The sequence below is a fragment of the Rhineura floridana genome, chromosome 1 (genome assembly GCF_030035675.1).
Source record: "Rhineura floridana isolate rRhiFlo1 chromosome 1, rRhiFlo1.hap2, whole genome shotgun sequence".
In the NCBI taxonomy this organism is placed as follows: domain Eukaryota; kingdom Metazoa; phylum Chordata; class Lepidosauria; order Squamata; family Rhineuridae; genus Rhineura; species Rhineura floridana.
This window is the reverse complement of record NC_084480.1, coordinates 183,152,623-183,179,233: the sequence shown is the minus strand read 5'-3', so window position 1 is coordinate 183,179,233 and position 26,611 is coordinate 183,152,623. Positions and strand designations below refer to the sequence as shown.

The 26,611-nt window shown below is 46.7% G+C and overlaps 1 protein-coding gene and 1 long non-coding RNA gene across 2 annotated transcripts in view; one reads left to right on the top strand and one right to left on the bottom strand.

The window, feature by feature from the left end:
- Positions 1–1,363: 1,363 nt before the first annotated feature.
- IRX4 (iroquois homeobox 4) lies at positions 1,364–25,514 on the bottom strand. The gene is given in 7 exon segments (XM_061588505.1): positions 1,364–3,091; positions 4,107–4,420; positions 9,601–9,710; positions 11,027–11,278; positions 12,874–12,929; positions 12,932–13,039; positions 25,481–25,514. Coding segments are annotated over 7 exon segments (1,605 nt in total). The 5' UTR covers positions 25,500–25,514; the 3' UTR covers positions 1,364–2,345.
- LOC133365979 (uncharacterized) overlaps positions 19,393–26,611 on the top strand; it is a 63,097-nt gene continuing 55,878 nt past the window's right edge. Inside the window, exons 1-2 of the long non-coding RNA XR_009758338.1 lie at positions 19,393–22,708; positions 23,681–23,793. This is a non-coding gene — a long non-coding RNA (uncharacterized LOC133365979). The remainder of the gene's footprint in view (positions 22,709–23,680; positions 23,794–26,611) is intronic.

The window sequence follows — 26,611 nt, the reverse complement described above, 5'->3', positions numbered from 1 at the left end:
TTTAATGTCAAAACGGCAAAGCAGCCGTCTTGAAGTGCTGAAATATTCATAGAGAAACCAACGATTCTCTCTCCATACCAGCGAAGAAGCTTCAAGTTAAAACGGTAGTTTAAATCATCAAATGTCCATGTGAATCAACTGCTTCGCACACAAAAAAGGAAGGTACCGGCCTCAGTAGAAGAGATGTGGACTCTACCGGTGACTTCACATCCCAACAACTTAATTTCTAGAGCACCCCACCACCAGGATCCATCCTCAGTTTTCACGAAGTTTTAGCCTATTAACCCCTCCCTCTGTTTAAATAAATGGGCAGCCTGAGCCCCTAACCATTTAATCGCGAGCACTTGTGTAGCACTGAGGTCGTCTGGGAAACCTAATTACCCTGAATTCTCTGTTTTCTCGTGCAACGCAATCCTGTGCATGTTCACTAGGTAACAAGTATTTCTGGCTTTATTTATTTGATTTATATCCCGCACTTCTTCCCAGTAGCAGCCCAGGGCTTTAGTAAAACTTCTTTCGAAGCAAGGCTGCCTAAGATCTCTCCCTAGTTTAAATGACGGCAGCGCCCCCCTCTTTTATGTGACTTCAGGATCGCAGCGATCTTTGCCTTGGAAATTGGATCTATTTGGTTAGTGTTTAAATAGATATGCGCATGAACCCACTGCACTCACTCTTGCTCTCTCTCTCTCACACACACAGGAGGTGCCATTTAGGGAGGGGCAAGAAGTAGGGCCCCCCTTTCAGACCACATGCAATTATTCACTGAATTGTGCACTGAATGACTATTATAATATAAACAATTAATTGCTTTGTGTCCTTTTGCTTAAAAGACTATAATTTGCGTTGGTAGTATAGTTTTTTTTTTAAAAAAAAAGAATCGTGCAATAGTTTGACTGTGTGTATCCCTTAATCTTGAATACGTCCCAAAGCAAGCCTTTGACGCTTGCTGTGAATTTGGCTTCCCGATTTACGGACACCTGAACGGGCCTTTAGCCAAACTCCACAAACTCCTGCAGTAGTCTATAGGAAAAGTACAGGAGAGCAGGTATTAATTAGCTCGGATTCACTGGTAGGTAGGAGAGAGGATAGGTTGACGAAAATAATCTTCTCTTGGCTTTTTATATCCTCTATTACAAACTGAGACGGTAGGCAGATACAAATGATCCTTTTCTAAAAAAGGCATAAGATCGAAATGATTTTTCGTTTCATCTGCTGTTGATGCCTGACAGCTCCTTCCTGAACCAAGTTGGGACTTGACCTGCTTTAAAGAGGCGAATCTCGCCAGCGGCAAATCCCCCGCCGTCGATTTTAGGGACTGTGGATTGTACCGTGGTTGCACCCACTGGTACATGCTTAGATCTTTACTACCCGACCCCATGCAGGTTTGCTGGGAACTATATCCACCGCGTTTAAGGGATCGGGCTGCAGCGGTGTGTTCAGTTGGAAATGTACGCCCGAGTCCCATGATATTTACTTCCAAGAAACGCTCCACTCTACTTTCATTGATTCGGGGTTCCATAAACGTCAATGGGACTTGAAGCAGATGTTGGTCTGCACACGGGTTTGGGATCCAAAAGTCATCCTGGGCAGCACGAGATCGACTTGGCTGTCCACGAACTCTCCCCCTCCCGGACTAATTGCTCCTCCCTTTCGGTTAAGTGATGGGGAAAACGCAATGCAAACAGACCACAAATCATAGGGTACCTCTGAGAGACAGACAATTTATTTGGAGTGAACATACCTTTTCGACATAGCTTATCTGTCAAGTTCAAATTCTGTGTGTGCGCGTGTGCGGGCAATGGTGTGTCAACTCGGTGGAAGAAGTGCTATTTTTGTGGGTGATATGCTAACAATGAAACGGGGAAGAGGGAGGGGGAAAACAAAGTCCGAGGGAGTCTTTTTGGCAACTAAGACTGGCATGCCACAAATTAAAAAGGAATCAGAAAGTAAAGTAGAAGAAAAAGAATAGACGAACAACTCCCTCCCCCTCCCCGAAGAAGCTGAATTCGAATTTCGCGCCAAGGAAAACGCAGAAGGACGCCGCTATAACTAGTGGAACGTGCTGTGGCCTTAAATAACCGTGAAGACAAGGTCGCCGCCAAGTGAAAATCTTTCAACAGCAGAGGAGGAAGTCTCTCTCTCTCTCTCCCCCTTAAATCAGCAAACTGAACTTTTAAAATCCATGTTTTGTTTTTGCAATTGAAACACGTCACTTGCTTAAATTTAAACTCTCCAAGTCTCTCTCTCTCGGTCTGCCCGCTCGCCCTCAGCCGCTCTGGCCTGAGCCTTCTCCCCGTCTTGCCTTTCCCCCACCCTGTCCCAGGGAGGCGGACGGGGCTTGGTCGTTAGGAGCAGAACATTTTGCTGCTTGCTTTGGGGAACGCCAGAAAGTCTTTGCCGGAGTCCTGGGGCCCAGCCAGGCCTGCCAGCTGCCCCTTGAGCACAGCGGCGCCACCCCCCAGCGAGCGCCCCAGGGGCCCCGTCTCCAAGATGGAGCCTTTGGTGGTAGCCCAAGACACTGTGGTGTTGCTCAAGGCTTGGTTCAAAGTACTGTGCCTGAAGAGGGGGTCGTGGAACACGCCGTCCACCCAGTTCCTGAGGTTGGTGACGGGGGAATCCTTCTGGTGCCTCTCGATGACGCTCATGGCCGGAGTGGGCGTCACGGCGCTGGACGCCCCCTGCTGGCGCTTCAGCATGCACGACGGGTACTCCGCCTGGTTGAGGGAAGTGGCCGTGTGTGCCAGCGACCAAATCCTTGGCTTGCTGCCGGCTTCCAGGAGCTGCTGCTGCTGGTAACAGGGCTTGGCCTCGCAGCTGTTCCGCCGGGCACTCAGGAGCTCTGCCGCCTCGCAGCCTTCCTGGCCCGTCGTCGGGTCCTCGAGGCAGCTCTTGGCCCTGTCGAGGTTGCTTTCCAGAGTGGCGGCGGCCCCGCCCAAGGAGGGCTCCTTGCAGGGCTCGTTGGCGCACGCGTCGCTCTCCACGTGGCCGAAAGCTTGGGCCTTCAGCTCGCCCTCCGAGCCTTCGGATTCTAGCGGGTCGTAGTCGTCCAGGTCGCTGAGGCCCAACTCTTTTTCCTCCTTGCTTGAGGGCTCTGAGAAAACGGAAAAAGGCAGGGGCGTTACGCCGCTGTAGGTCCTCTGCAATTCTCATGACTTTATTATGTGTTTGAATGTACAAGGTGTCTACTTAACTTGGGAAATTCAATGCCATGAGATAAGATGGCCACGTGTTCATATTCTATCAAATCGACCTCTATATTCTGTTACATCCCCTTTAATTGTGCTTTTTTCCTGTAGCAGCTCTGCAGGATGTGCGATTATTCCGAATCCCATGTTGCAAATACCCAATGCCACCCAAGCAGAGCTGCCCTCTGAAATGTTGATTTTGTGTTCAGGCCTAGCAAAATAAGTGGCACATTTTTCTAGACCTCAAAGTGGCAGGAAAGCAAACTTTTAAGGTTTTAGATAGGTGGAGGAATGTGAAGCACAACTGTAAAGCCCAGTGGGTGCATTCCTCATTTGATTGCCACCTTCCCCTGTCAGAACAGAGTTGGCACATGTCATGTATAGATTCAAAATGTACATTAACCACTCCCTTTACTTCTAAGGACATTCTCCCTGAACGCCAGGAGTATTTGCTTTGGACTAGACTATTTGCTTAAAGGGGGTATAATAGGGACATTGGCAGCACAACGGCGGCAAGCCTAGAACCCACTTTGTTGGTTTAAGGGCAGCAAACCCACACCTTTTATCTTCTACAATTTCCCATATATATATATATATATATATGAATGTGTGGTTTTTTTCTTCTTCTTAGAATAAGGATGGGGAACAGGTGACCATTCAGATGTTGTTGGACTACAACTCCCATCATCCCTGACCATTGACTGTGTTGACTGGTGCTGATGAAAGTTGGAGTCCAAGATGTAGAAGGCACAGATTCCTTATCCCTGCCATACAGTCGCCCTGTACTGGGTGTAGGATACCATGTCCCTGTATTTCCCAGGGTTTATCTCTCATGAGTGTGGTATCTTAGTCCCAGTGGGGGGTGACAGGGACAAGACTGCCTCCAGTATACTGCAGAGACCAGAATGCTTCGGGAGATACCATTGAGTTTCTCGTTCTTCAAGCTCTCCCCTTGAGCCTCTGCCTCCTCTTCATCCTCGTAGGGTCTCTTTTCATCAGCACATTTGTTCCTGGGGGGCCAGGTCATCTTGTTCTCCTTCTTGAGCCTCCTCCTGGCGTTGGCGAACCAGGTGGAGACCTGCGTGAGAGTCATCTTGGTGATGATGGCCAACATGATCTTCTCCCCTTTGGTCGGGTAGGGGTTCTTGCGGTGCTCCTGCAGCCAGGCCTTCAGCGTGCTGGTTGTCTCCCGGGTGGCGTTTTTCCTCCTTGTCCCTCCGTCCATGGTACCATATCTATGGTTCACAAGGGCGAAGGGGGGGGGGGAGAGAAGCATGAGTGAAAATACATTGACAGCCAATCACAGGAAAGCACCAACCACTTTGATTTTGATTGACCTTTGCATATTCATATCCAGTGGTATATAGGAGTCCATGCATCAAAGGATATCCTTTCCCTCTTGTCCGCGCACATACGCCTTTCTCAACAACGCTGAATGTGTTAGTCTTACCAGGCAAACTATTCAAGTTGGTTATGCCAAACAACTAATAAGACGAAGTGCTTGATATATAATTAAGGCTGCAATCCAATACACACTTACCTGGGAGTAAATCCCATTGAACCCGATGGAGCTTACTTCTGAGCAGACATGGATTGTAGCCTAAGTCAACAGCCATGGTGATTAATGGGACCTTAATCAGTTTGGGACTGCAATCCTGTGCACGCTTCCTTGGCCACAAGGCCCACTGAACATAAGAATGCACGGTAAACCTTGGAATTTAGGCTTATCTAAATTACGGATTGAGCCTTTGGACTTGGCTCACAAATAACTTGCTCAGATAAGACCAATATATACTTAACACCTATCTAGAATATAAAAATGGAAATGGACTGCCTTCAAGTCGATTCTGATTTATGGCGACCCTATGAACAGGGTTTTCATGGTAAGTGGTATTCAGAGGGGCTTTACCATTGTCTTCATCTGAGGCTGAGAGGCAGTGACTGGCCCAAGGTCGCCCAGTGAACTTCATTTCTGTGTGGGGATTCGAACCCTGGTCTCCCAGGTTGTAGTCCAACACCTTAACCACTACACACTGGCTCTCATCTAGAATATAAACTGCCTTCAATTAAAGTAGCATAACTTGAGCTGTTTAAAAGTCTACTCTGGACCCTATACATGTTTACTCCAAAGTAAGTCCCAGTGCAGGCAGAAAGTCCAATCCTGTACATGAGTACTCGAAAGTAAGTCCCGTTGTGTTGAATGGAGCTTGATCCCAAGTAGGTGTGGGACTGCCTTTAGAGGCGTCGAGAATTCAGCTCCTGCAAAATAGGCTAGAAAAAGACTACTCTTGTGCCACGTCTCCAAGAGAATACACCAAAGTAACCTCAGGATGCAATTGTTGATAGAATTTTTTTTATTACTAGTAAATTTCTCTCCTACCCTTTCTTTCTAAAGATTTTTTTAAGAAACATACAAGATACTGGGCTATACCTGAATATTTAATGTACACCATCCAAGGAAAGGTCATCAACACTCGCTGGGCTTAAAAGGTTGAAATAGTGTAAGTGGGATTCTTGGCGTGTTTATTTTTTAAGCAATAAGTGTACCAAAGATAAAACTGTTCAACACGATGTAGGTGTGGACCAAAAAAGCCCCCAAATCTTGGGGACAGTGCTGAAAAGACACTTGTTGGGATGAGCGGAAAGTTTGGTTCACACATGCCAAATGATTAATGAAACGCCAAACTGATTTCTTGCTTGTGTGAACGGGCCATCACATATCTAACACAGCCAGAACTTCCCTATCACTTTCAAGGCAACCAGTGGGATTGGTTCATACCTTTAGTTGCCAGGTAACAATGGCTGGATCAACTCTGCAAATTAATTGTTTGATGATTGCTGCCTTAGGTGATGATTTGCATGGGTTTAACAGAGTCGTCAAAAACATAAGTGTCTGAAAGAACTGCCTGATCATCTTACAGTGCTTTTCAACAGAGTCGGCTCACACATTATGAACACTTCTGAAGTGGAGAGCAATGTGCATGCACATGTGAAGCAGCTCATGGAAACTAATAGTTAGAAATGAGGAACACAGTTCTGAGGATCGGTTGCTGTGACACAGTAGATCCTACCAGATAGATAGAAAGCTAAAGCCACTACTGTACTATTCTTATTAATTATACTATCACTTAAAAATACCCATCAGCTCATAGGTATTAAATGCTTGAAAATCCTGAGGAGAAAACACCAATATGGATTGAATTGTCGCTTATTTGACTTTGTTGCCTTCAGATGTTTATTGCTGGGCTAATCCAGACCACCCTCACTTGTCATGTGCAGAAGTGGGCTGTGTCTCGAGGAAAGCTAAGACCTGCCTGCGTAAGGAACTTCAAGAGCAGCTGCAGGAGCCATCTGAGCATTCTTCTGCATGGGAGTCATTGAAATGAACGGGAGCTAAGCAAGATCTGTCAAATCCTTTTTCACTGAGACCAGGGATGGAGACCATGTCACCCTCCAGACCAGACTTTTGTTGGAAGTAGGGCAAGAGCAACTCCTGTTTTGTTTTGTTTTGTTTATGTTCCAGAAGGGAGATAGAGTTAGGGTCCTCCAGATGGCTAGGCTTGACTACCTTTGATGCTCTGACTGACTTCCTTCCGTGGCAGACTGATATGCCCCTCCTCCTTCCACCCTTTTTCTTTTTTTCAACTGTCGGGGGGGGGGGGGGAGAGAGAGAGAGAGAGAGAGAGCTTTGTCTTTGCTCTCACTCCTGAGCCATGAGGGCAATGCCCAAGTCTGGGCTTTGTGCCTTAGAACTAGGTATGCCTTTCCTATCTGCTATGTATTTCTATAAAGTAGCTTTTCTTATTTTACTAAGTCTTAAGTCTCAGTGATCCTAATACAGAGTAAAAGCCTGCCACTTAGGTAAATGCACACACGCATCTCAGGCTGTTGACAATTGTTGGAAGTGGGGCAAGAGCAACTCCTGTTTTGTTCTTTTGTTTGTGCTCCAGAAGGAAGATAGAGCTAAGGTCCTCCAGATGGATAGGCTTGTTTACCTTTTACCTGTGATGCTCTGACTGACTTCCTTCTGTTGCTAGACTGTGACGCCTTTAGGGAAGCTTACCTGCCCCTTCTCCTTCTGCCCTTTCCCCTCCTTTGTCCTCTGACATTCTGGGAGAGAAGGGACATCCTTTTGTCTCTGTTCTCTCCAAGCATGGGGCTAACTCCTACACCTGGGTGTTATACCTCCAACTTAGTTAGTTAGTTAGAACTAGGTATGCTTTTCTATCTACTATGTATTTCTATAAATAAAGTAGCTTTTCTTATTTTACTAAGTCTCCAGTCTCAGTGATGCTGATGCAGGGTAAAAGCCTGCTTTCTTAGGCAAATGCACGCACACACTGGCACACTCGCATTTCAACATTGCTGTTACTCTGCTGCTGTGGTGCTGCTTTTAAACGAATTTAAGCAACACAATTACACACAGCGCAACAACAATCTCTACTCATTTATACAAATTTATATAAGAACTTTCCCAACCTGATGCCTTTCACATGTTTTTGGGCCACAATTCCTATCGTCCCTGGCCATTGGCCATGCTGGCTGGGGATGACGGGAGTTGGGGTGTAAAGACTGCGCTTGCTCGGGAGAACATCCCAGTGGGCTGCTCCTTTGAACTACTCTCCTGCTGTCCAATCCTAAAGCGTTACTGGACGGAGGTCCAACTGCTGCAGTCAGCTTAGTCTCTAGTAAAATAGATCGGATCAGTCTATTAATCTGTGGGACTGATCTCTGTGTAATCAATGGGGACTTGCTTCCAAAGAAATATAGCTGAGGACCTGAGAACGGGGGTGTCACCAAGATGAAGACTGGTGCTGACAGACGACTAAAATAGGTGCAAGGAAAGTTCTGCATTTGCTGCAGGCTCCTCCAAGATGAATCAGTGGAACAAGACGGTGTAAGCAAGCTCCAGATCAGTGCCAAAGAACAAATAAAGGGTTCATTTCATGCAGACAAAACACAAACATAACTTGTTCTTGGCATTTATAGAGATAAAGACCGGGTGCAATTAAGCACCATTTAAGTCCGTGGGAGTTTTGTAATTTATTTCTACTGGGAATTTGCTCCCTGTGGCTGCACTTCTGCGCTCCCTTTTAGATTGTCCATTTCCTGTTGGAGTCAACGGGATCAGCTTCAGGGCAAGTTATCGCATGCAATCTGCACCACTTGGTGTAGATTCCTCGGAACTGAATAACAACGATAAGGCTAAGTGACATGATATTTGTTGGAAGTGGGACAAGAGCAACTCCTGTTTTGTTCTTTTGTTTGTGTTCCAGAAGGGAGATAGAGTTAGGCTCCTCCAGATGGATAGGCTTGATTACCTGTGATGCTCTGACTGACTTCCTTCGGTTGAAGCTTATCTGCCCCTCCTCCTTCCGCCCTTTCTTCTCTTCTCCGACTTTCCTGTCTGGGAGAGAGGAGACACCTTTGTCTCTGCTCTCTCTCTCCTGAGCCATGAGGTCAACTCCCATGCCAGGGCGTTGCGCCTCCAACTTAATTAGAACTAGGTATGCCTTTCTATCTACTATGTATTTCTATAAATAAAGTAGCTTTTCTAATTTTACTAAGTCTCAAGTTTCAGTGATCCTGATGCAGGGTAAAAGCCTGTTTTCTTAGGTAAACGCGCACACACACGCTGGCACACTCGCATTTCAGACCGCTGTTACTCTCTGCTGTGCTGCTTAAACAAATTTAGCACCAGCAACAATATTGCACATTTCAGGCGTTCACGTACGGTATTTCAGGGCCCCTTACAAAAGCGCCGCTGTAAGGCAGGCTACCAGTATTACTCATATTGCAGACGGGGTGAGTGCGAAACCTAAAGTCACCTCCAAGAGAAACCAGAGACAGGATTTGAACCGGTAACTCTCAGCTCACAATCCTTAGCCAGGACACGAGTCCACCACTAGGGCGACCATTTTCTCGGCTGATTTTGTGAGCAACCTCTATTGAAAAGCATGGCCGTTTGCAGGACCCATGCACACCCTCCGCTTGAGGCTGAAATCAGCCAGGTGAAGAACATGTCCGCCCAAACAGGCTCCAAGTGGACGCCCTGTACGTAGAAATTAGTTCCAGGGAAATCAGTGAGACTTCCATATTTATCCTATCTGAATAATATTCATATTGTTTGCCTTTAAGCAATCTGCTCCCTTTCAGGATCCCAACCAACGCGACCTGCAAATGCCCCTTTCATCAGATGCGAGATCTGATCGTGATACAGGGAAACTGACTCCCCGGCCTTCTCCTTTCCACATCTATTATTATGCTCCTTTTATAAAGGGACCAATGTACACAGATCACGTAAGCCATCTTTGAAATGCTTCTTGATTAAGGGAGGAAAGAGAAATAACCTCTTCTCCCACCGCCACAGCCCGCCCTTGTTCTGCCTCGCAATTAATTGCTATTTGTTTCTTACCTGTCATATTGATACTGACTGAGCGTGTGATCGTAGGGATAGTAAGCAGCCGCCGCCTGGGTAATTCCCGCATGCGCAGATCCGCTCCCATCCTTCGAATCAAAGCTGTTCTGGAACATTAAAACCAAGTACGTCTACTTATCAGCGCTCCCCTCCCCCACCGGCAGTGGGCAAAGGAGACACAAATCAATGGATAGAATTCCACCCCTTATATATATATATATATATATATATATTGGGATGATCCTGGGGTTAAGCCCCTTTAGGCTGCAATCATATGCACACCCATCTGGTAGTAAGTCCCACTAAACTCAATGTGACTTACTTCCGAGTAGACAGGTCTTGTTAAAGTCCCATTAATTTCACTAGGAAAATTAAGCACTTTCATACGTTTCTTCCATTCAGGTATAATGGACTTAACAGCGCTTAATTAAAGCTGAGCAAAAAGCCTATCTCTTAACTCGACTTTATGCATGCTTACTCAGTAGTAAGTACTACTGAGGTTCATTCCCAGGCAAGTTGGTTTAGGGTTACATCCTCAGGCTTCAGTCCAATCAATGCATGTCTACTCAGAAGTAAGCTCCAATGGGTTCAATGGAACTTACTCCCAGGTAAGTGCATACTGGATTTCTGCCTTAGTCTATTTAAGTCCAGTGCTTTCCCCACAAGCCCACTGCCGTCATCCGAATACATCAAAGAATAATTATTTTATACATTCGACTCGAAGGGCAAATTACTAGCAATCTGTATGGATCAAGTATGACATAGTGAGAATGACGAAACTTTGGCACACTTCTGATGGCCCCGGAAAGACAAGCGTGAAAGCTGAAAGTGGGAGCATGGGTGTTCCCCACTTTAAAGAGGGCGCAATCTTAAGGAAGCATACTTTCGGAGAAAGACCAACGGCAATCACTGGGACTTAACTTGTGTGCCCTAGGGAAGTATACGAAGACTTAATGAGGGTGTTTCTACATTTCATATAGAATTTTAATTTAAACCTTAAAGCAAACCCCAGATCTTGCACCATTATACAGCGCAGGACTGGTTCAGTATATGACGACAACCCAGTTGTATGATGATCTCTGTGCTGTCACCTGAGCAGAAATGTCTACGACTGACTGAAGTTATTTTTCACCCCCGCTCACCTCCACCCCTTATTCATACACCCTTTGGATTACCCTGCAGGGCATACACAGGCTACATGCATTGGCATGAAAAAGTGCCTAACTAGGAATGAAGCCCCCCTCTCAGATGAGCGCGCTTAGGATCACAGCCTGACTTAGGGGCGGAGTTTCACCGTAAAGGCTGCGGCTCTCTTGAGAGCTGTCAAAGTCACTCGTCATCAGTCAGCGGGGCTTCCTTGTTGTCGAGTCAAGGCGCGGAGGGGAGGGCCGTGGTCTTAACCCTCGCTGCGCGGAAGACTTACCAAGGAATAGAAGGCCGACGCCTCTGTCCCATAGGTGACGTAGTTGCCATAGCCTTGGCTGTTTGTGTAGGGATTCCCATAGACTCCCAGGGCAGCTGCCGAACTGAGCTCGTGCCTGGCCGTGGCCAGCAGCCTGCTCTCGTACACGGGGCAATAGACGGGGGTCTGAGCGGAGGCTGCCGCCCCGGAGTCCGTGAGGGTCCTGCCGCTGGACTCACAGCAAGTTGTCAAGGAGTTGGTGGTCATCAAGAACTAGGAAGAGAAAGGACAGGGCGGTAATCCGGGAAGGGAAAACTGGAAGGCATGGCAACCAACAGGCCGACCTACTAACCAGGTCCAGCGAAGGCCATTTTTGTTTGTCCCCAAACAATGGGGTGTCCCTACAACTTCCCTGGTCGCTGATTTTCACAAACACCTCTTTTTCGCGAAGAAGAATCCTCAGCTCTAAGCGTGGAGTAAAAAAAATGAGGGAAGCTTAAGTTGACTCGCCATCACTTAGGAAGGGGAAGGCAGGGAAAGGATGAGGCCGCAATCATATCCACACTTACCTGGGAGGCACTCAGGGGGCTTACTTCTGAGTAGACCTGCAAGGGATTGCACTTGCAGTGAACTTTAAAAAATACCTTATATATCATGTTAAACCCAACTGCTTAACTGGTTTGTGGATCGGGGAGAATTTTAAAAGATCGGTTGGGGAGCGATTAAACCTAGTTCGAGTTCACATCTGTCGGGGAGAGAGAGGGAGAGAGAGAGACTTATGTTCAATGCATTCTTTCCGCGAGGTAGAACGCGTTTATTTCGAAGTCATAGGCAGCAATCCAATACTCCCAAGTAAGCTCCATTCAGTTCAATGGGAGTTATTCCCAGGTAAGTGTGTATTGGATTGCTGCCAAAGTCTTGCGAATGTTAATGCAATTTAATGCTAGATCTTTCCTGAGATCTAATTACACACTTGTTTTAACGGTAGATTCCACCATCCCCTTCTGACCCCCAGGGGAAGGTTCCGTCCTGTTCCCTCAGAAGGGAACGATCCAGAAAGCCACTGAGCCTCGATTCCAGCAGATGAAGCTCCACTGAATGCGGTGGCCTCGGACCCAAATTCCTGCTGAACGGAGTTGTGGATCAGGCTTGAACCTGGTCAGGAATGTTTGTTCTGAATTCGGCCACCATTCATCCACCCACTTACTCCAGAGTAGGCCCACTGACCAGTGGGAACTTGGAGCTGCTCCCTATCCCTTCCCTCCAAATCCGCTTCGTGGAAGTCAGATCCAGTGAGATCAATGGAATCGAGTGTAGGAATGCCTCTGATCTCTGCTAGTCTCTGCGGCACAGCAGGAGTCCGTTCTGCTGCCAAACAGGCTAACACCGCGACACCTGTGAAACTTGAGACCTTGCCCATGATGGTGCTCTCCTGAACCCTTACCCTAAATCATCTCCCCAAACTGACTCCAAATGAGCTCTGTTCCGCGTTAACCCTACAATCCCCGATCGTCTTTCCGCAGAAGTAAGCCCCACTTTATGCAATGGTACTACTCCCGCAACCAAATTGTGCTTAGGCTCGCAGCGCGAAAAGTCCCCCCCCCTTTGGTGGCCCCATCCTAACCACGTTTTGGAAGGAAATGCGTTTGATTGTAGGGAGACCCAACTTCTGCGTGGGGCTGGCGGTGACGGCTCTCAGAAGGGGTTCCCTCTCTTCGCCCAGCCCCAAGATCCTGAAACACATCAGATTCCCACAAAGACCTCTGAGAAGAGATGGGGATTTTCCGGCACATTATCACCAGGAGAAAGGAGAATGCCGCGGAAAGGGGGGGGGGAGGGGGTCGCGATCGGTGCCCGGTTGGTCTTACCTGGGGTGCAGACGAGTAGGGGTATCCGAACTGGGGGTAGGACATGGCAACGGGGGGCTTCCAGGCTCCAGGAATAGCCAGGAGAGGCGCTGGATCCGCGAGCTCCGGCGGCAGCTTCGCTGTGCCCTATTGTCCCGATGGACTGGTAACTCGAGTTTCCTAGGGGCTTAGAGGACCAAGCATAAAACCATCTTGAATTCATCTACCTGAACCTGAAACTTTTTTTTTTTAAGTGGGAAGGAGGTTTTCCCCCTCCCCAACAAAATACACACCACCGCCCCCAGGAGCGACGATCTGAAAAAAAGATGCCTAAGGAATGTGGTGCATGGAACATAAAAGCCCGGGCAATGCTCGGCGATTTCATAGAGAAAAATACATATTTTGCCCACACACAGGCGGAGCGGAGGGGGAAGAACCACCCCTAGTTCAAACACACATGTCAAATCAAACAGTATCTGACGTCAGGAAAAAACTCTACAGAGGCTGTCTCTCGCTCGCATGTTTAGGTGTGTGTATGTGCGTGCGGGCGCCTGAGGAGACAGGGTTACCGCCCCCCCCCATCAGTGAACGGTGGTCAGCACTTTTAATTAGAAATTAATAAACGAGCAGCAGTGTGCTGCTCCCTCCCTGCCCTGTAGTCATCATCAGTTCCACTTGCAAACGAGACGGATCAAGGGCACAAGCTCAAGCAGGGCTTTTAAATCAACAGCTGAAACGAGCCTACAACTAGGCACGTGGAAAAGGGACCCATTTGGCGCCCCCAAATCCCATTAACCAAAATGTACATTAAGAAATGATAAGGAACAGGCATTTGCACTGATGTCAGATGTTTTAGGAAAACTTTTTTGGGGGAGGCATGCAAATTAAAGTGGGAAGGAGGCCACAACTTTGACTAAATTGCAGCTTACTGAAGGGGGGGAAGTGATCTTTAAAATCATGCCTAATTTGATTTTTCAAATTGGAAGCTTTTATCAGTGCTTATAGCAACACCTGACATTCATACAACATTGTACAATCTTCAAATTACTCCACATACATTATCTCTTCTTACAACAGTAGTGCCAACAGTAGTTAAAAATGGGGCATGGTTACATTAACACAAATTTGCATACAATTTGCATATGCCAACTTATATGTATAGATGCAAATTTAGAAGGCAAGCCAACTAATCTCCCATCCAAACCATCCTAGAAAAATTCTTCCATTAATTTGCACCCACACCCAGATCACTCCAAATCTGCTCCTCTTTAATTCATTTACTAGTAATTAATTTCCCAATAGTCCTGCTCCCAATCAATTCAATTTCACCTCAGTTATCTTCATTCATTACTCCCAAGATAATGCTATCTTAAGTGAGTGTGGTAACCCAAATGAACACCCTTATATCCTAAATCAATGTAAATTAAGGCCACACATTCAATGTCTCCTGATTTCATTAGCCAGAAACACTCAGAGCACTGAGAAAAATGTCTGGGTTCTGTGCCCCATAGGCCCACCCCTAGCAATAGCCTGGTCAGCAATGTAGGGCTGAGTCTCAGAGAGCAGTTTGCCAAAAACTTCTTAGTAAGTTCCTAGAGGAGGGGACTTTCTGGTTCAGAGCCTAGTGCTGTACTACCTGCTGTAAGGTAGCTCTCCAGCTATCTCTTAATGGCTTTGATTGTTGCATGGAAATATACACATTTTAGGGACTACATGTGACTCATGAACAGGCATCAGGAGACTGGTCCAATATCACCAATTGCAGCCATTATTTCCTTGAATCAATATGGTAACAGCTGCCCATGTTGCCTACTCCGGCCTGCTGTCTTTCCTCTGGTCTCTTTGCTCTCACATACCCAATTAGCGCCACAAATCTCTGACAGCAAAACAATATATCACCTTTATCACCCTTGGTTCTCAATCCTGAATTTATGTTTGATAAACATACCATCTCTGTTATAAGCCACCCTGGACATTTTTCTGAGTGACAACACAGAAATAGATCCACAGATTCTATTTTTGACCGTCTATGATGGCCAAACTTTCATTCTGTTTTATCAAAACCATCCCCCTCCTCCCAATGTCCAGCTGGTATTCATTAGCTTCCCAGAATCCCAGTCCCAACCCCCCATGAGATCACAGGACAGCACTACCCTCTTTTAAAAACAAACTCTGATTTATTTATTTATTTAAAATATTTCTATCCCGCCCTTCTACCCTATAATAGGGCACTCAGGGCGGGTTGCAGTAAAATTGAGCTCGTACATAATAAAATTGTACACAATAAACATCATTTAAGCAAACTACACACAATACCTTCTTCCACTGATTTTTTTTGTAGTAACTTAGTCCTCACATGGCTAGATATTATCAGTAAAAAAAAATGGTACTGTGAACTAAATTTCATAGTAGACATAGCACATAACTCAGATGGGCAGAAGAAACTACAAACTGAATTTGGACCAGGGAGCTCCACTTGAGTAAGGACAGAAGGCAGAGTTAGGCCTGTCTTTGTCCCTCATTTTTTTGCACCTCTACATTATCTCAGGCCTCGTGACCAAGTCACATTCACAACAACCCTTCAAAACTTCAGGAATTAATTGGTAAGAATAGTTATCACTACCACCCTTGCATTGGAAGAGGGAGAAAAAGAAAATCGACCCTTTTGCCATCCTGAAAGTGTCCCTAAAGACTAAAGTGTACTAAGAGATGGCTAATTACTGAGGTCTCCATATCAATGTTTATTTCTTTTTACAACTACAAATAAAAGACTACACAAGAAAGACATTTTCTTGGAGACTCACTTAACTTTGTGTCAAAGCCTCTTGTTTGATGTTTTTATTGTGACTACTAGGTAAGTTTGTTTAATGGGAGTGGTGTTTTAAATGTTTAATGAGAATGACAGCTGGTCTCTCTCTCTCTCTCCCCCCCAAGTCACCAGTACCATCACTGGAGGAGCAATTCACATTTCATTGATATTAGTAGCAAAATGCCAATTAATTTTAATGGAACTGCAATTTCCACTACTGAATGCTGTCTAGAGCTCAAAGGCCCACCTTTGATTCTTTAAGCAAGCCAGCAATCTCTAGTTCTCAGTATGCTATCTTGAGCACTTGGGTCCTTAAAGACTTTTCTTTGGTCTTCTAAGTAAGCATGCTGGCCTAAGTTGGAAGGAGCTAAACTCTCAGTAGCATTTACTTTAACAATAAAAGAGTGGCTTGAGATAGGAATGTCTCTGCCACCAGTAAAATGACATTTACAGTAGCCTGGATCACAATGCTTTGGGTGAATGAAGGAGGTGAAAATAGGAAAGCATCTGGTACCTTAGTGAAAATGGAAATGGGCTGCCTTGGTGATCCTGTGAATAGGGTTTTCATGGTAAGCAGCATTCAGAAGTGGTTTACCACTGCCTTCCTCTGAGGCTAAGAGGCAGTGACTGGCCCAAGGTCACGCAGTGAGCTTCATGGCTATGTGGGGATTCGGACTCTGGTCTCCTAGGTCATAGTCCAACACTCTGACCACTGTAGGTTCACCATAAAGATACAAATTACATGAATATACTGCTAATAAAGTTTCCATAGAACTCCTTCCCTTTTATGAGAGTCAGTTTCTTGGGGGTTCACAAAAGCCCTATCTTAAGCATATAAACAGTGTAGGACGCTAGGCAGACTTTTGGCAGCTTGGTTGGGTTGAAGATGTGTGCAAGGTATTACCTGTCCCAGTTACAGGGCAGGCCAGGATATAAACTCAGAACAATTAACTACATTTCCTTTGAGGGAAGTTCCCCCCATTCCAATGGGATTTAGTTCCAGCATGTTTATAACTCCTCAAGGAATCATTTACTTAAAGCATTACTCTATCTAGTTCTCACCATTCATTCACGACATGAATAGAGAATTCTCACCACAAAACAGTGGGTGATATCCAGTGTTAATCATACTAAGAGTAGGTGCACAGAAACTTAAGTCCATTGACTTCAAGAGGTCTTCTCTGGGTATGAGAGCCAGTGTAGTGTAGTGGTTAAGGTGTTGGCCTATGACCTGGGAGACCAGGGTTTGAATCCCCACATAGACAGGAGGCTCACTGGGTGACCTTGGGCCAGTCACTGCCTCTCAGAGGAAGGCAATGGTAAACCTCCTCTGAATACCGCTTACCATGAAAACCCTATTCATAGGGTCGCCATAAGTCGGAATCGACTTGAAGACAGTCCATTTCCATTTTCTCTGGGTATAATCATCATTAGATATACCTAGTGTCTTAAGTAAGACTACTTCTTGGAAGTAAGCAATTTCAGGGAGACAAGTAATACTGTTTGTTCCTAAACATTTCCCAAGTGACAGGGAGACCCTAAACTCCACTAGAACATTTAGGTCTGCTTAGTCTGTGGGAAAGAAATATTACTCCAACCTCCTATCCCTCCCCCTCCCCCAGTCACCTTGATCTAAGGCTAGGCCTTTCCTGGAAAGTCCAGCGGATACAATTTTCCTCTCGACTCACTCTCTTTCTCTCTCTGTTTGTATGTACTGGTGGACCACAAGACATAGAAGAATTCAATCACTGACAATCGGAATACTCTAGCTAGAGGAACCTGGGCAAGGTAACCAGACCCAAGATAGGAGCGTTTGCCTAGGAGCGGATTGTGTGTGTGTGTGTGTTCGCGCTCTTGGAGACGACAAGAGAGGGGAAGGCAGATGTAGGAGGGGAGGGCAGATGTGGGGGGGGGGGAGGGAGGGAGGAAAGGAGTGCAGACTTGCTCGGAGAGCTGCCTGGGTTCAGACATGTGAATAGCCCTAGGGTCACACTCTAATTAATGATGATGTTCCCTTCTTCTCCCCAGCTGGAAGACTTGGTGCCTCCCAGGGACGAATCTGCCCGCTCTGACAGCTCGATTGAGGGTGATGGATGACTATCTGGAGACCGCAGTACACCTAATATAATCATATCTGCTGCGTAATTGCTATAATTTACCGAGGCAAAGCCTTGGCTGAAGAAGGAGTGAGTTAAAGGCAGCAAAGTTGCTCGGCAGAGCCTTCAAAAGAGGAGGCCACCCCCGATCCTAACTAAGCGCTTTTCTTTGGGAGTAAGACATATCAGTGAGGCTTACTCCGAAGTAAAGGTCTTCAGGTTACCGGCGCTAGAACTTCAGTGGGGTTTCGTTCTTCTCACTTGCTTCTGAGTAGAGATGCCTAGGGTTGCACTGTAAAGGTTCTTCATGTAGAACTGAGGTCGTAGCAAACATCAGTGGAAGTTACTGTCACTTAAGCATGCATAGGATTGCAGTCATATATTTAAGAGTACGTGCGAAGGGTTGTATTGAAATTTAGGAAATTAATATTTGCAGGGGGATATAGATATTTTTGGAGAGGGGGTCGGACTGTTCCTATTTGTACCTAAACGTGGGGAAACGGGTGTAGGAAACATTTCAGCTCTTGAGCGACTTCTCGGGATAAATCGATTCACAAACCCGACAAAGCCAGAACGGGGTAGGTTTAAGGGGCGTGGCATACAGGCGACCCTACTGGGGTGCGAGTCTCTCCTTTAGTCCTACTTCCACCTCAGGATCTGGATCTTAGTATCAGACCCCTGGGATCTCTCATTCGCAGACCACTTAAAGCGGCCCGACTGGGTCCTGTTGGTTGCTCAAGTAGCTGAGGGATCGCATATGACTTACAAGTAAATACGTTGCGGGAGAGGGGGAATGGAGGTAAAAGGGATCTCCCCTTTTTATTGCTTCCTGGGCAGGCTGTGAAACTGATTCATCCCCAGCCCCGCCGCCGCTGTTTTCCTCTTCTTGCAGCCTGACCACAGATGAAGGAACCAACCAACGGGGGGGGGGACCTCGGGGACCTCGGGGACCTCTTTCACCGGAACGAAAGCCGCTTCTCCCTGGGCTTCCTTATAATCGAGCAATCCGAAGTTTGCCAATACTTGATCGTTAGACTGGAGTAGCCTTTCCCAACCAGTGTGCCTCCAGATGTTGTTGGACCACAATTCCCATGTTTCCTGACCATTGACAATGCTGGCTGAGGCTGATGGGAGTTGTGGTCCAACAACATCTGGAGGCACACTGGTTGGGAAAGGCTGGACTGGATTGTCGAGGCAATCAAAGCCGCTGCCACCTTAAACCAGGCTTACTCCGAAAGCAAAACTCCACCTGAGGGAAGTTACTTCTAAGTTATCCCTCTTTAGCTGCCGTCCTAAACACGCCCCCCTTCAGGCTGCAACCCTATACCCATTTACTTGGAAATAAAGACCTATTGCCACTCAATGGGGCTTACTTCCGAGGAGACCCCTCTTAAGCCCGCAATTTGAGGGAGTAAGCCCCGTTGAATGGAGAGGGACTTTCTCTGAAGATGCGGGGAAACCCGAGAGCTGCCGGCACGCAGCACGGGGTGGGGGGAGCGTTGTTTACTGCAACGCGCAGGCGCGTCCTTCTCCGGGGGATGGGGTGGGGGCGGGGTGCTTCTTCCCTGATCTGGAGAGGAGCTCCGTGTTAAAGGTGACAATTAGGTGATTGAGGCGGACAACTGCTGTAGAACTTGTAGGGAGGGTGGGGCAGGGCTTTCCCCCCCTCTTCTTCCAACCGCAACCTTGTAAACCCATCTCTTCACACACACACCCGCCTTTCTGAAATACGCCAAGAATTCCACCGGTAGCATCGACCACCCCCTGCACCAGGTGACGTGTAAAGAGTTTCTCGCTTGCCTCTTCATCCATAGCCTTTCACTATCAAGGCCATCCTGTACTCTGCTGGTATACGAATTTCCTCCTTAAGGCCATTTAGGTGCAATCCTTATTCCCGCTCCTCGGGGAGTAGCCCTCTTTCAGCGCATCCATGCGATTTTTTTGCCATGGGCTTCCACAGACTGGGCTCCAACGCCAGGGTGCATGGCTAACTACTGCCCCTCCCCTCCGTGTTTTAACAGTAACAGCCGGATCAGTGCATATTTATTTGGAAATAAATCCCACTGGGTTCAGTGGCGCTCCCCCCCTTCGAAGTCTCCATAGGACTGCAGCTGTCAGTTGCATTCCGAAGCACACTGACTTGCCAGTCAGCCGTTGCAATCTATGAGTCTCGTTTCCGAATAAACATGCAAAAGATCAGGCTGTAATTCGACGCTCACCGACTTTTGGAGCGAGCCTACCGGACTCCGCAGGACTGATTTCAACACGCTGAAGAGTCGGCTGCACGGCCGCAAGTACACAAAGTGGGATCAGGATTCCCTGGAATATTTTTTTCCTCAATTCTTCCACTCTCTCTAGCCTTCCCCACGCCGTCACCTTATGTTTCCTCCTTCTCCCGCAAACTCCCTTTCCAAAAGCGCTATCCTATTTCCAGCCTAATAATAAATCTGCGTGGGGAAGCTGATTTTTGTGATCCACGCCCCCCCTTTCAAACAAAGGGGTCTTTCGTTGATGAAGCTGGATTTCAAAACCTCCCCTTTCGCCAACTTCTCTGAAAAGTGCTCCAAACTTTGGGGCATCAGGCAACAAGCAGACGTGCGAGACAAAACAAGGAACAGCCCCAAAGCAAAACGGAGCCGAGCGCCTCTCTTTGCAAAGGGCTCCAAGACCCATGCGCGAAGCACGCACTCACACTTCCCAAAGTCAGAAGGAATGGGTGCTATATATATATTTTAAAAGCCAACAAAAACGCAGAAGCAGAGCCGGAAGTTTTACCATGTCTTCGGGGCTTACAGCTTCGTCAATTTTCCATCCTTTCCCCTCCATGACACCCAAAGTCTCCACGTGTTTATTTATTTCCTCCCTTCCCCAAGAAAACTTAAGAGAAAGAGACGGGTGTTGGCGCAGGCCCCAGCGGGTCTGACCGCTGCTCGGACGGACGTCGGCAGGGAGGCGATCCGAACACGTTTTGAGCAGATGGAGAGACGGCCGGTTTTGTTTTGTTTTGGACAGCCCTCAGTTGCTGCGTCTTAATGGCCCAGCATTAACCTCCTCCTCGACTCCCGAATTTGCAGTTCGATTCGGATTGGAATTCTCAACCCACCGCCGCGTATTTAATGGAAGGGCGTTCAAGTCCATCTCCCCCAACGCCCCCTTGAGCGCCCAGATGGGGAGCCCAGCAAGTCCCAGTACTTGGCCGGCGGATCCCAAATGAAACGCGGGGGGCTTCCTCCTGACTGAACGTGGTTTGGATCTGGCCAGGAGGGTGTTCAGTGATCTTGAGCCTGCGACCTTGGAAGGAGCTAGTTGTGGTTCTCCCATTTACCTTGCTGTAAGATTGATTTAAAAGCGGCAAACAAGAAATTGCGGGTATCTCCCTGCCGGCGACCATACCAAACATGTCGCTGGACTTGAACTAGCCAGGGACTTGCAAGCTGGTCTAGGATCAACCATTGCATTAACTGATTCTAAATATGTGCCTGGTCAGACCTAACACAGACCAATTATTTCAGCGCATATCGCTGCGTGGAAGTTTTTTGTCCAATTTTATTCTTATGGCAAGCCTAATAATTAAGGGATCCTCCCCGCCCCCCAGCGAGTTTAATCCTGTTAACAAACAAATCAATGGGATTAATTTCCCAATGTGTTTGGGCTCTGCGAGTAAGAATATTGACCCCCGCGCATTAAACACCCCCTTTTTCTTCCTCGAGAGACTCTGGTTGCAGGGAGCTTTAAGGAAATTCACCTTCCCACAAAAGAACCAGGACCCACCAGAGTCCTTTCCAGTGCCGAAATCTGTGAAGTGTTAGCCACAAGCTGTGAAATCAGAGATTAAAAAGTGTGTCTTCAAGCATGTGCAGAGTGTCCCGCCGTCACTCCCGAATAACCTGCGATCAGACCACTTCCACGCACAACTGGGATAGCGTGTGTGTGTGTCTGTGTTGTGGGAAGAGTTTTCTGGGTCCATTTCTTCAGCTTCGGCACTTCTCATTTTAGAAATCCTATACCCACTTAGTTGGGAGTCAGCCGTGTTGAAGTCAATGGAACCTACTGTTGAGTAGACACATTCAGGATTGCACCGACGGGCGCAGAGTTTACAGCAGCGGTGACAAGCCCCCCGCCCCAGTCCAAGCAGAGGAACCTTACTCTTCCTTTCTGGGGGTGTCCTCCCCACCCACCGTTCACCGACCCCGAGCATGGGCTTCTTTCCCATGCCCACCAAACTTTCTTAACACAGCAGTATAAAGCAAAGGCACCTCGTTGCCCCAAGTCTCCTATAAGTAACCGACGAAAGGAACCCCGCAGTCCATGCATGCACGCACGCACTCTCTCCCCTTTGCTCATCCCCAGCACGGGAGTGAGGCTGGCTCTCTCTTGCCCGCTCTCAGCCCTAGGTAAACAGTGCCAAAGCGGTTTGATTGATGACCGGTACTTTCGCTCCCACAGCCAGCCTTAGGTTTTCCAGCCGGCTTACTGCAAAAGGTAGGCTTTTGGTGGGGGTGGGGAAGGGCGAAAAGGCAGCCGTGGAGAAGCACCCCGCGGGCAAGAAGGTCTCTTTCTTTTTTACCTGCAATCACGCCGGGCTGCGCCTACGATCTCCTGGCGAGAGCTTGTCCATGGCAAAGTGTGGCCGCTTCTTTTCGCCTCGATCGCAGCAGCGGCGCGCTTGGGAGAGAGCAGCAGCAGCAGCAGCAGCTATAGCAGCTCGCTAATGGAGACATTGCTCAGTGTATATAATACCTGACTGGAGTCCGTCCGACTAGTGAGTGCCTCCAGTCCCCAGGCACCACAGTCACTTCACTAACCCCCTGTACCGGAGTGACGTTCGAGTGAATAGCTGCGCTCATCGCGTGCCTTTTCCTCCTCCTGATTAACACTTTCCAACGCTGCCCTCGCTCGCTCCTGCGACTCCCCCGCTCGCAACTTTCGCTGGTGGCTGCTGTCAACGCAGGTCAGAGCTCCTCGGGTTCGAGTCTGGCTTAGGGAAAGGGGAGGGAGGGAAGCTCTCTCGTATTCCTAGTTCGAACAAAAGCGCTCTTCGTGATCGCGCCTAGTATTTATATGGCGCTTTAGAGTATTCAGAACTCCTCACAACCATCAGCAACTAACCCTTACAACAGCCCTGAAAGGTAGATCGAGACTATTATTACCCGCTGCCGATGTGGGGGAAATCCCTGAGGCTTCTCGTCATACACTAGGGAGGTCGGGATTGAGATGAGATTTGAACCTGGGGCTTCTTAGCTCGCTGCCCACTCTCTTAGCTACTGTGCTACAATTGCACATCTGCTCATGTCTATAGCACTTTCAGTGTCCAGAGCTATTTTTGACCCATTTCCATTAGCCAGGCAAAGCAAGTCACAGCTATGAAAGACGCCAATCTTACACCTATGACCCTAAAGCTAAAAGTAATCAAGAAGCCGACTCCTTCCTTCTTGTTCTATTTCTAACCAGCCTTTCACCATCAGGTCCCAGGGCAGGTTACAACAATATATCAGTTAAAAACATTTAGTCCGATGCTGCCATCCCGGGCAACTTTGTTCAGAAGTGAGTTCCACTGAGTGCAATGGGATTTGCTCCCAACATTGCATTGCAACCCTTGCAGTGTAGGCCTAGGCATTTTACTCAGAAGTAAGCCTGACAGTGTTCAGCAGAGTTTACTCCTAGATAAATCTGTACAGAAGTGCAGATTTACAGTGCAACCCTACATGTGTCTACTCAGAAGTAAGCCCCACTGGGATTTACTTCCAGGTAAATTAGTATAGGATTGCAGTCTTAATCTCTGTAATGCTGGCTATCCAGGTTTGATTTACTTCCCCGCCCTCCAATGGGTAATTAGGCCAGAGCCCTAGACTATCTGCCCCACTTCGGATTTGCCAAAGTCCCTTTTCCAGCACACTCACACTGCAGTTTTTCATCTATCCAGAAGTAAGGGTCCTGATCCCACTTATATTGGAAGTGCTTCAGCTTCAGAAGAAACAGGAGGAAGGGTGATCAGACACAGCAAAACTATACTGCTTCCAGCACTTGAAGAAAGAGGTAAGACTAAAAACAGATCCACATGGACAGGAAGAAGGGGCCCTCGTTTGACAACTCAGGACCAGAAATAGAGACTGTTCTAATGTCTTCCTTTATCTCTTGATGTTTTGGAGGATGAAAAATGAGAAACGACCCCAGAGTTCTTAATGCTATTCTTTCTTTGGGCCCTTGAAACTTAGGCTGCAATCTGAGAGGTACTGTGGCCCAGCTGATACATTCTGCAGAATTAAATGATAAAGCTTTTCCTGGGCTGTACCACTTCAGGTTGCAAGTAAAGGGATTACATGTTTGGAAAATCCCAATTTAGAAAGAAAGAACCTCTTTCCAGATTCAAAACGAGCGTGTCACGGAGAAGAATTCAGCTTAGGCTTCTTCCTCAAGCCTGCTCTTTATGTTTATTTGTGCCAGGCGGGCCAGGTGCCCTTCTACCACAGCATTCAATAATGCAATGCTTCACCTGTAGCCTGAAGTAGATCAATCAAAACAAGGTTTTGCCATGTGATTCTGCCTGCTGAATATATAAACAGGAGCTAAGTATCCGCATTGGCCAGGTAATAGTATTCACTGGTTTTAGATGGTTTGCCACAATCAGGGCCATGATTGCCAAAGCCACCTAACTGGAATGAATTCAACAGAAAGCAAGGCACCAACAGATCAAATGACCTTGTGAGCGGTTGCCTCTGGATTAATAGTACCCCTCCCTATTCTGCAGTAAGTGAATACTACTTATTTCAAGCACATTTACTTTTGAGAATTTCCAGAGGGTTAGTCTGTTACAGCACAAACAACAAAGAGTCTTGTGGCACCTTAAAGACTAACACATTTATTATGATAGCATAAGCTTTCATGGAATTCAGCCCATCAGATCTGCCCTCCATGCCTGATCTGTATATGTACCTGCAACTCAGGATAATTCTTCATGCATCTGACAAAGTGGACTGTAGTTCACAAAAGCTTATGCCATAAAAAAATACTTTTCAATAAATCTGCTTAGAACTGCTGCCTATATTTTGGAAGTAAACCGTCATATCACTGTAATCCCTGCAATCTGTTAAACCCTTTAATGTTGTTGCTAGGGTATACTTCTGAGCAGAAGTTGTTTCCTTCTTTCTTTTTTAAAAACTTTATCGACTGATCCTGAAAACATTTACTTGGAAATAAATCTTGTGGCCTTCTACAAATCTTACTTTCAAGGTTCAGATGCTTTACCTTTGATGTTGCCTGTTATGGTAAAAGGTGGAAAAAAAGAGAGAGCAAAGGCCCTGTCACTAGCAGTTATATCAGTTAGTTGGATTGGTGATATTTAAGTGCTGTAAACCCGCGAAGGCCTATCATAGACTGAAGTGTGGGCTAGAATCTTTCATTAAGAAATACACTCATTAAAAATTGTATCATTCCCCATAATGGGGACGATGAAAGATGAAGTCTGAAACGATAATAATAATTTGCATTTATATCACTCTTTAAAATATCTAAGATGCTTGAGACACATAATCTCAGTGATCCTTACAGAATTGCTTGTAAGGCCATTATTATTATTATTTCCATATTGCAATGTGAGCATGGGGTGAGGCTTCATCCCCTTTTCTGCTCAAACAATAAAGGAGCAGATACTTCATATTTCAAACTTTAATTCCTATTCCTACACTCGATCCTGTTGTTCTGCAGATTGCATTTTAGCACTGACTTTGGAGTTTTGTTATCATCTCTCTGCAAGCAAAACAAAGCCCAGAGTTTTATGTTGAATCAAATCCAGGAGTTTCATTCTGGAATCTGAAGGGGGAAAAAAAAAGGAAATTCAAAATTAGAATCTTAAACAACAACCCCAAATTTAAAATCCACACAGTTAACAAAGTTGCATTGCTACAAGGAATACCAGTTTTGTTAGCTTCTATCTTTACTGTCCAGACGGATGTATTTTTTAAAAGAAGTCAGTTTGGTACCTTATACAGAAAGGGCGAGAAAGAAGACTTCTGGAAGTGTGGCAAGAACAACTCTTATTTGGTTCTCTTTGCATTTTTTATGGGAGATAGAGAGAAGGTCTTTCGCCTATCTAGGCCATCTGTGTTACTCTACCTGTCTTCCTTCCCTTGTAAACTGATACATTCAGGGAGCTGACCTCACTTCCAAACTCTTCTTCCTTCCTTCTTCAAGGACCAGCTTGAGGGAGAGCAGACATCTTTGTCTTTGTTCCTCTTTCCTTTAGCATGGGGGCAATGACCAAGCCTGGCCATTGCACCTTCAACTTAGTTAGTTAGCTAGAACTAGAGCCTTTCCTATCAAGGATGTGTTTCTATTAACAGAGTAGTCTTTCTTATTTTACTAAGTCTAAAGTCTCAGTGATTCGAAGCTGCACAGAAATGCTGAGCAAGCCACACTCAGCTAAACTATACTAATTTTACCAATAGTCTAACAAAAATGAGCAGGTATGAGGAAGGTACAAGAAAAAAGTCTAGCCCTCCAGCAGAGCAACTGTGTTCGGAGTAAGAGTTTTGGTCCAGTGAAATCAAGCTTGTTCAGGGCATGAGGAATGAGTGCATAAGCCAGCCAACCTTCGCCAACATGGTTTGCACTACAATTCCCACCAACCCTCTGGGGCTGATTGGCAATACGTTTTGGTCAAAACAACAACAAAGTGCCTGTACTCAAATCTTGATAAAAGGGCCATGGGTGCCAGCACAAAATGGCTGCCATGGGCAACAACCACACCAAAAAAGCACTGCGGATAGGAGTTGTAGTTCAAAACATCTGGAAGGCACCAGGTTGGCAAAGGCTGGAGTAAGCCATCAGGTTTTCACTGCAACTATTTGAGCTCACC